General features: G+C 46.5%; 1 protein-coding gene across 1 annotated transcript in view; it reads right to left on the reverse strand.

Annotated features, from left to right (window-relative positions):
- Positions 1 to 10,622, reverse strand: part of KCNQ3 (potassium voltage-gated channel, KQT-like subfamily, member 3) — a 366,273-nt gene that overhangs the window by 24,231 nt on the left and 331,420 nt on the right. Inside the window, 2 exon segments of the mRNA XM_006830712.1 lie at positions 3,347 to 3,373; positions 9,200 to 9,294. Of these exon segments, the coding sequence (XP_006830775.1) occupies positions 3,347 to 3,373; positions 9,200 to 9,294 (122 nt within the window).

Here is a 10,622-nt window from a genome sequence, read left to right on the forward strand (position 1 = left end):
GGCACTTTCAATATTCTCTTCCAACACACACAGTTTAGGAGGCTGGAAGTCCAAATTCAGGGTGTCACAGCTAGGGGGATGGGCCTTGTCTCCTTTCAGCATCTGCAGGCCTAGAAATATTTGGAGGTCCCCATGTGTTTTGGCATCACTCTTCCCCTGGGTTTAGAACCTTCACTGGGCAGGGTCACCAGGGCCAAAGCACACGCTCCACTCCCAGCTCTTCAGTCTTTGTCTGTCTTAGCTGTCCTTGCTTGTTTAATTTCTTTTATATCTCAGAAGAGCTGGACTCAAGATACAACCTATTCCTGTAGATTTCATCAATTAATGAGTTCCCATTAACATCAGAGACGTGAGGATCTACAACACATAGGATAATAATATGAAGTCAGAGCTGATCACATCCAGATCATGGGTGGGTGATCATATCATAGTCCTTATCACCATGAGGTGATTGCTACATCTTAACTGCTGGACCAATGAGCATCATGGCTCAACCAATTTGATACAAAAATTTAACCATCACAGGAGTACTGCTTGGGGTCATTTCTGTGGTTTTCATTCTGGCATATAGACAAGCAAAACCCACCTCTATTCTAATTCATAACAACCCTATCAGACAGAGGTGAACTGCTCTGTAGGATTTATGAGATTCAATCTTATGCAAGGTTCACCTTTCTCCCAGGGAGCGGTAGGTGGGTTTGAACCATTGACCTTTCAGTTAGCAGCTCAACACTTAACCTACTGTGCCACTACGTCTCCTTGGCATATGGAATGCACTATAAAATATCTGCTAAATGCATCGGGGGATGAATGATCGGCTGTCAATCCTGCCCGCCACCCCAGCATGGTTGTACCAGTTCAAGAGAGAATCCATTGATTACCTGCCCAGGGACTATTTCAAGGAAGTCCAGGATTCAGCAAGCTCTACCTTTCTGGCGCTCCAGTTTGCATTTGCATACTTGTTTTCCTGGCTGACACTAGAGAAGTGACTCCTAAACCCATTGTCATTGAGTCCATTCAAACTTACAGCAACCCCAGTAGGACTACGTGGGATGACCCCACAGGGTTTCCAAGGCTGCCAACTGTATGGGAGCTGACTGCCTCATCTTTCTCCCAAGGAAGCCGCTGCATAGGTTTGAACTGCTGGCCTTTTGGTTAGCAGTCAAGCACTTAACCAGTGAGCCACCAGGGTCCCTTGAATGATGAATAGGACAAAATATTGCTTTTTTTTAGCCCAGGGATAAAGACAGCGCCCAAGGTAGGGGTCGACTGAACATACCTAGAAGGTGTTTCTATCCATGAGCTAAGTCAAGGGGACTTTCCACGTCAACCCATCTGCACCAAATCCTTCACCCTTCCCAAGGACCCTCCTGCATGTCTTTCCACACACAGCCCCTCCAATGACAATGCCCTTTAAAGCAGGCTGCAGTGTCTTAGAGATGACATCATCTCTGGAGCTCCAAAGACCCTCTGTGCTTCTCTCTGTCACAGCATTTGCAATACTGTGTAGAGGCTGCACTGTTCACAGTTTCCCTTGGACAATGTGGTCCTGGACCAGAGATCTGCCTGATTATTTCTGATCCCAGCCACGTCTTTGCTCAGCACACTGTATAGGCCAGGGTTCCAACCACAAATCTGGACTTTGGGGCAAAACCAAAATGCCCTGATCCATTGGACACATCTCATCTTCCCTAAACACCGGTTTTTCCACATGCAAAATGACAGTGAGCCCACATTTCCCAGGGCGATTACCAGATTAAATGAGGTAATGCATTCAAAGTGCTTTGTAGACTGTCTGGGATGCAGGAAGCATTTAATAAATGCAGGCTGTAACCATTATCTCAGGAAATCACCCTCTTCCCACACAGAGAAGATGAAAAGGATGGATAAGATTTCGTGGCCCACAAAGAAGTCGACTATTTTATTAGTTGTTGTTGTAAAGTGCCATCGAGTCAGTTCCAACTCATAGCAACCCTGTATAGGGTTTCAGAGGAGTAGCTGGTGAGTTTGAACTGTCAACCTTCCGGTTCAAACCACCCTAGCAGTCCAGCGCATTAACTTGCAGCACCATACCAGGACTTCATTTTATTAGTAATATTTTAAAAATAAACCTAGGTAAGCTCTTGGGCTTGCTAAATTATTTATGATTCTTTTTAATGATTGCATCCAAACGCTGAAAACTGCTGTTTCACTTAACCTCAGTCGGAGGTGAGTACGCAAGAAGCTTATTTCCAGACAAACCAAGCAAGACAAAACAAATGGCAGCAGCTTGCTCCTGGTTTGAGATTTCCATGTAACTGCTGAATCTGAGAAAGATCATGAGGGAGCTCTCTTAGTGCTACCGTGATGGGATTTAGGATTTGCTTGCTTGGCATTTAAACACTTCGTTGCAGCTGTTAACAGACAGGATTGCTTTGCACACACTCATTTAATACCCTATTGGCCAGAGACGATGGTTTATAAGAGATGCACAGGGAGGTGCTAGGATCCAGATGTATGCAGCTGAAATCAGAAACCTGTGCTCTGAAGCACTCACAGCATGGCACTTAAGAAGCTTAAGGAATTCTCCCTCTACCCTAAGGGGGTATCAGCTTACTTCCTAAGGGTACTGCCTGCAACCCAAGACCACAAGGGATAATTAAGTGAGAGGAGGTAAACTTCTTTCAGAAACTCAAAACCCATCTCTCTCTTTCCCCTTGCAGGCATAGATTTGCAGAATCAGGACCATTCAGGCCTGCTTATTAGAGGAGATTGCTGATCTTGCCAGAAAAACCCTCCTCAGAGCCGCACCAGCCTTCCTGGTAAAGTTGTTGTTGTTAAGTGCCATCCAGTCTGTTCCCACGTATAGGGGCCCTGTATAGGGTTTTCAAGGAGCAGCTGGTGAGCTTGAACCACTGACCTTGCAGTTCAAACGACTTTGCAGTATGCTGCATTAACCCCCAGCGCCACACCAGGACCCTGGTAAAGTAGGGTTCCTGATTTGCCAAGTGCAAAGAGAACCCATTTTCAAACATCAATGAGAAAAATGGGGGTTAAGTGAACTGGGATGGACAAGTCAAACCCAGGATGCTGTGCCCTGGTGTGTTCCCTACAGTGTGGGTGTGAGGATGCAATGAAATGCCTATTGCAGTGTCCAGCCCAGAGGGGACAACCCATAATGCTGGGTGACCCCTGAGTAAGCCAGCATTAAAATGGTAGGGGAATAGAGTGGTCAACAACAACCATGAGCCCCAAAGACCCCATCTGTGACCAGCATGGTGACTTGGAGCACTACCCCACATAGAACTGGACCCCTGTGCCCCAACACGGTAGAGAGAGAAGGAGACTTGGAATGAGAAACACTCACCTGGCCACTGCCTCTAGCTGTTCCTTCCTGTGAGGAGAGAAGGGGGGAGAATGAATAAAATACAAATTACATGGAGCAGCTGCTCCTCTTCCCAAAGGTTGACCATGGATTCCCTTGGAAGAAGTGAGGGGCACAGTGGAGCACTGGGACGAGGGGGCATATGAGAAGGAATCAATGAATGGGGTGGACGTCACCAGTGTGACCCCAGGCACCTGTTACTACAGCTTGGCTCTGATCTCTGGGTTATTCTCAGCTATTCATTCATGTCCATGCAGGGTTGGGTGTGTGTGTGGAGGGATGTTTATTCAGGGGTGGGGCACATTAGGAAAGAGGCTGTCATAATATGACAGCCACACACCCCGTAACTCTGTCAACCACCAGCATCACCACCTTGGGTACCAACATCACCATCCTTGGGTACCAGCATCACCATCCTTGGGTACCAGCATCACTGCCTTGGGTACCAGCATCACCACCTTCGGTACCAGCATCACTATCATTGGGTACCAGCATCACCATCTTTGGGTACCAGCATCACTATCCTTGGGGTACCAGCATCACCACTGCTAACAGCTACTGAGCAATAATTATTGGTCATATGTTCTTTCAAATGTTTTATTTAATCCTCATAACAATCCTATGAGATAAGTACTATTATCATCCCCTTTTCCTGATAAGAAAATTGAGGAGCAGAGAGGTTATGTAAATTGTTTATGGTCTCACCATTAGGTAGCATCCGGAAAAGGATTCAAACACAGGCAATTTGCTATGTTCTATGCATAAACCAGGGCCCTTCAAAAACTTTGTGGAAAAATTCCATTATCTCTTCATTCCATTTGTCCACAAACTTTCTAAAGTCCACTCATATTCATGAATGAGCCTTTGCTCAGGTTGTCCCCTCGGCCTGGAATTCCCTTCCTCACTTCTCTGCCCAGAGGAGTCTTATTCCTCCTTCTCTGAGTTTCAGCTGTTTGGCATTCTATTCCAACTTTCCGAGTTCTCCACTGAGTCCATGTCTTTGCTGTGGGATCTTACTCCGTCTGATCTGGTTGTGCGAGAATCACTAGTCCTAGGTTGCTTGAGGGCTGAACAGACAGGTTTTGGGCTTCAAATCCCGAGTCTTCTATCTCCAGCCCACAGTAAGTGTTCAAGAAAGACATGCCTATGACTGAGACTCAGTGGTAGGAGGAACGGTGAAAGAAAAAGAGGTGTCAAGGCAGAGTCCTGGTATGGCACTCAGGATAAGTACTGCAAAGTCAGCAGTTCAAACCCACCAGTCACTCCTCAGACACCCTATAAAGTGTTGCTGAGTCACACCTGACTTGACGGCACTCAACAACAACAAGGTAGAGAAGGAGATACGCTGATATGGCACCACTGGAGGGGCACATCATGTCATCCAACACTTTTCGGAGGTGTGGTAGGGGATTGTGCAGTTGGCACAATACCATATTTGTGTAAAATGACAGTAATGGTTGGTAGGGTTTGGGGACAAGGGGTGTTTGGGAGTGATGGCTAATGAGTTGAAGACTTTTTTTTTTAGGATGGTAAAAATGTTCTGGACTTGGAATGCATCATGGTACAATCATTTTGGAAAATAATCTGGCAGCTCTTCAAAAAGTTCTACATAGGATCAACATGTTGTTGTTTAGTGCAATTGAGTCGGTCTCAACTCATAGCAAACCTCCATAGGGTTTCCGAGGAGCGGCTGCTTGGTTTGAACTGCCGACCTTGCAGTAAACAGTCCAGCGCTTAGCCTACAGCGCCACACCAGGATCCAGGGTTACCATTTGTTGTTGTTAAATACCGTGGAGTCTATTCCTACTCATAGTGACCCTGCACAGGGTTTCCAAGGCTGCAAATCTTTACGGGCGCAGAGCGCCTCATCTTTCTCCCAACAATTTCACTCCAAGGTGGAATGAAAACTGCGAAAACTGGAGCACAACAGAATTTCTTTGCTCTTCAGGTTTTGCAAGTTTCCGCCGTGGACAGAGTGTCCATCATCCATTTTTCTACTACTCTCTCCCTCATAAACACCCAGTTAGGTCTCCTTCTTGGGAAGGCTTGCACCTCACATAGGTGCTGGCTTTTGCAGATGTTACTAAGAGAACATAAAACCTTTGTTCTCACAATATCTGTCAATATTCACCGTAGTGCTATTCCTAACAGCTAAAGAGTGGGGACAACTCAAATGCCCCTTGGCTGATGATAAATAAACAGAATTTGGTATTTTCATACCATAGAGCATCAGTTCCATAAAAACAGGAATGCAGTTATGGGACAGGCTCTGGTGGGTCTTGAATTCACCATGCTGAGTGAAAGAAGTCAGGCAACCGTCGTGCAAAAGACCACAACCTACAGGATTCCCCTTTACATGGAATGTGAAGAGTAGGCAGAAAAAAGAGTGTGATATTTTTACACAAATAATGTGGGGGTGGAGTTGGGGGTGGGGAACTGTGCAGTAGGCACAACACTATATTTGCAAAAAAATACAATCATTGTTGGTGAGAGCTGGAGAAGGAAGGGTGTTTGAGAGTATACAAGATCATTCTTGTAGGACGGTGAAAGCGTTCTGGAATTGGAAGCAGGTGGTTGATACACAGCTTTGTGAGTATACTAAAAACTAAAATTATGCACTTTAACTGGGTGAACTTTATTATAGAAGAGTTCTATGTCAATATTACTGTCATTTAAAAAAATGAAAAACAAAAACTATTTGTTGTTGTTGTTAGGTGTCATCAAGTCAGTACTGACCCATAGCGACCCTATGCACAACAAAATGAAACACTGCCCGGTCCTGGGTCAACCTCACAACTGTTGCCACGCTTGAGCCCATTGATGCTGCCACTTGGCCAATCCATCTCGTTGGGGGGGCTTCCTCTTTTTTGCTGACCCTCCACCTTACCAAACATGAGACCCTTCTCCAGAGACTGGTCCCTCCTGAATTTGAGAAGCAGGTAGACACTCCAATGTTGTTTCCACCTATTTCTCTGCCATGAGAATAGGGAATGGGGTGGAATTTAGGGCCAGTCTTTCCCAGCAAGAGACTGCCTTACTTTAGAATGGTTGCTAAGAGAATTTCTCTAGGGACTTTATACTTTTGTCCTTGAAAAACAACAACAACAAAAAAAACAATGTTCTCTCTTCATTGAAAAGCCATTCCGGTATTACAGTAGCTGTCTGCAGCACAATGTACAACTCTGAGTTGCTGACAGTCAGGACAATACCTTATTTATAATAAGTCAACCCAAAAGAATGGGCCCATTGCCAAGATCTCTGGATGCAGAGCAAACGAACATCGGCTTGGCTCTGCGTTCAGCTTGGTTGAACATGCTCTTGTTTTTTGAGTTCAAGGTCACTCTGTTTTCTTATGGGGAAGCCACCTGCCTATTCTAAGAAGACTCTGCTTTATGCTATCCTAAACCTAAACAAAGACAGAAATAATAGGTGCATAGACTCCAGAGAAACTATACAACTCATCTTCTGAGCAAGTAAGTCTAATTACAAGTGAGAGAACTCTAGTTAGGAAATTCACATTCCATTATTCAGCTATTGAAGCTCGAGTGTCCTCAGCTTCCTAACTCTTTCAGCCCCAATATTTTATTTCCTTTGATTGTTATTTTCTGGTCCTCCCCTACTCTCCTTTCTTACTGGATCACCTTGGTCTAAATCCTTATTTCCTCTTACCCAGAATCCTACATTAGTTTCCCAGCTGATCTCCTTGCCTTGAATTTGAGCCTCTCCAATCCATCCTCTACCTCTTTCCAACCATCTTCCAGAAACATGCATTTGATGATGTCATTCTCTGGCTCCCTTGGTTTCTTGTTGCGTTAAAGATGAAGGTCAGATTCCTTAGCAAGTCACACTTGGCCCCCACAATTTGGCCCAGAGCTTAGCCCATGCAAGGGGCCCAAGAACATTGGTGGCTGACTATCTTGAGGAGCATGGCTTCAGCACGGGTGGCTGGGATACCTTGAGAAGTGAACGCATCATAGGAGATGAGGTGGACAAATGAGCTAGAGCATCTGGATTTGATTCTCACTGCCAGAACCATCCACTTGAAGATTTCATGTAAAGATGTGAGTCCTTACATCTTTACCACCCTCTGGTGACGGGGTGGAGGTATAACTGAGGCCGAGTTCAGAGACCAGTCACAGGTCCTATAATGAGTAAGTGGAAGATGGAATGAGAGGTACCCATCTAGTACTGGACTATTCTATGGTCTATGAAAGCCATAGCATGGCAGATGCATGATTCAGAGCAAGTCCCAACCTAAGGTATAAGACTAACAATCCTCTACTTTTTCTTCCAGTCCAAGGATCCTGATTGCCTCCAGCCTTCCACCACAAACTTAAAAATATGACTTCAGGACCATAGTAATTAAAACTCAGAGAGGAGCAGACTGTTTCAGAAGCCCCAAGGAGTGAAGGAATCATGGTCTTTGGATGTGGCTGAGACTAAAATGCGAGTCTCAGTTCCATCATCTAAGTGATGGGATGATCATTGGACTGTCCCCATTGGACCTCTGTCATATTCATGTGGCACTTTCATCCAAGATGCCTGTATCAGCCCCACCTGCACTGGGATTGCTGACGGTGGGGGCAGGACCTGCATTTTCTCAATACTTTCTTTGATTCGAATGCCCCTAAACATTTGAGAACCTCTGATTCATCTCATAGGATGTTGATGAGGATTAAGTGGAATATGAGTTTGGGACATGATGTACGGGTAATTTCCCTCTCTCTTTTCCTATGTGCTTAGAGAAACCAACCCAAACCTTACTCACTGCCCTGTGTAAGGTTTCTGAGGCTGCAAGTCTTTATAGGAACAGACAGCCACATCTTTGTTCCATGGAATGGCTGGTGGGTTTGAACTGATGACCTTGTGGTTCACAGTCCAGTGCACATGGTCCATGGGAAGACACGTTGGTTTTGTCTGATGCTTTATTCCCATCTCCCACCCCTGAGCACAGAAACCTTCGTTACTGGAGTCACTGAACCAACTCTATAGCACTTCACACCAACAACAAATTGGAGTCACTGGAGACCTGCTGCTTCCTTCCAGCATCTTTCTTTTCCCACCATGTCTGTGGGTGGGAGCCATGGTCAGGGGGATGAGCATCACAGCTAGGGGGTGCCCATTACCACACTGGCCCATTGAACCTGCTCAGACATTGACCAGACTTTCTCCCCCTGCTTCAGGCGCACCACATCATCTAACTGGCAACCCTGGCTGCACATTGCAATCATCTACTGAGCTTTCAAATATCCCAATTCCTGGATCCTACCCCCCAAATGTTCTGATTTATGTAGCCTGGGGTGTGGCCTGGCCATCAGACTTTTGGAAGCGTTCTGGTGGTGGTGACTGTGTGCCATCAAGTGGTTCTGACACTTCGTGACCCTGGATAGGGTTTCCATAACTGTGTATCTTTACAGGAGAAGAAAGCCTCATCTTTCTCCCACAGAGCAGTTGGTGGGCTTGAACTTCCAACCTTTCGGTTAACATTCCAATGTGTAACCCACTACACCACCAGAGCTCTTGGAAGCCCTGTTGTTGTTGTTGTTGTTAAGTGCCATTGAGTTGGCTCCAACCCAAAGCGACCCTATATAGGGTTTCCGAAGAGCAGCTGGTGAGTTTGAACTGCTGACCTTGCAGTTCAAACGGCTTTGCAGTCTGGCACATTAACCCACAGTGCCACACCAGGACTCCTGGAAGCCCTGTAGGATGCTCGAAAGTGCAGCCCAGGCTGGGGACCACTGTTCTGAAGTCAGTCCTCCAGGAAACAGAGAAGGCCACAGACCCACAGGAGGGAGGGCCGGTCATGCTCAAGCGCTCAGATAGGGTACCACTTACCTGAAGAATGGAAAAGAGACGATTGACTCATAAAACCTCCAGGTCGCCACAAGATCGATCCTGTTGGGGTTGGTAGCATAATACCGCCAGGCAGCCTGGGAGAGAAATTAGGGGCAAGAAGAGCTGGTATCCCCTCAAACCTTCACACAGAATTCCAAGCCATGGAAACCTTGGGGAAGCCCTTGAGTCCTATAAGTGTGAATGCCCACTGAGCTGACTTCCAGGGAGATGGGGTGTTGGCTCTGTGTAGTTCCTTTGGGAAGGAGACCTTCCTTGACGCCATTATCTAGGATGCCTGTTCCTGGCTGCAATTGATGGGGAGTGATGGGGAGAGGGAGTGGAGGGAGAGAGAAGGGTGCTGGGTGTAAAATCCCTGAAAGGAGCAGGGACCACACTTGTTGAAAGGTTCCCCTGACACGTCTCAGTAACAGAGGGAGGACGACAAACTGTGCCACTTCTGGGTGCAAGAGACAGAGAGCTCTGAGGGAGGTTTTGATGATACTATACTGGAAACTTGGAGATACGGGGTTGACTCTTGGAGATTAGGACTGGCCTAGAAACTACAATATGCAGAAACAAATCGTGTACCACCCTATACCAGATCCAAAGAGACACTCACTACCACAACACACATGCTCACAATTGTACACCAGACCCAGAGAAATTCACTACCACAACACGCATGCTCATGCGTGCGTGGCCACACCCTCTCCGCCCCGTGTGGCTAGACTTACAAGCGAACTCTTACTTTCCTATTCTCTGAGTTCCCAACAGCCCACAAAGCCAGGGGTTCCTCTGAAGCATAGGGGAAACCCTTACATTTCTTACCACCTTTCCAACTACTTCCAACCCAGTCCACAGGAGACGGTGTGATTAAAGACCTGGAGAGATGGGAGACAGCTGACACCCACTGGCCCAGTTTGTCTGTTCGACAGAATAGAGGTTGGGCAGAATGGTTCAATATTTTATGCATGTAAGGCATTTCTTTCCTATTGGCTTCCTTGCTCGCTATCCCTGGAGGAGGTGAGGTGGCCAAGATTCTCTTGGAAAGGATTAGCTAAGCATGTGTAAAAGAGGCTGAGTCTCCTCTGCAGTTTCTAAGGTCAAGAGTATGGTGGGAACTTGGAACGGCAGGGCTCTAAGATACAGGGACTGAGTCATGATTGGAATGGGGGGCTATCATGTTAGGATGCTGGAATGTCTCTTTATTACGTGACTAACCAAGGGGCGGGAGTTCTAGTCTGTGTTACAGGTCAAAAGCTCTCCAGTATAGATTCCAGCCTGACTAATTCGACCCTATAGCAAGCAGACAGCCACTTCTCCATCTTTGGAGCGAGCATGCCTGAGGGAGCAAGCATGCACCGAAGACCCACCTGAAAGAGGGATGTCATCTGCATTTCCATTGAGGTCCCCCTGGCAAGAG

This window comes from Chrysochloris asiatica, unplaced genomic scaffold, assembly GCF_000296735.1.
Source record: "Chrysochloris asiatica unplaced genomic scaffold, ChrAsi1.0 scaffold00001, whole genome shotgun sequence".
In the NCBI taxonomy this organism is placed as follows: Eukaryota; Metazoa; Chordata; class Mammalia; order Afrosoricida; family Chrysochloridae; genus Chrysochloris; species Chrysochloris asiatica.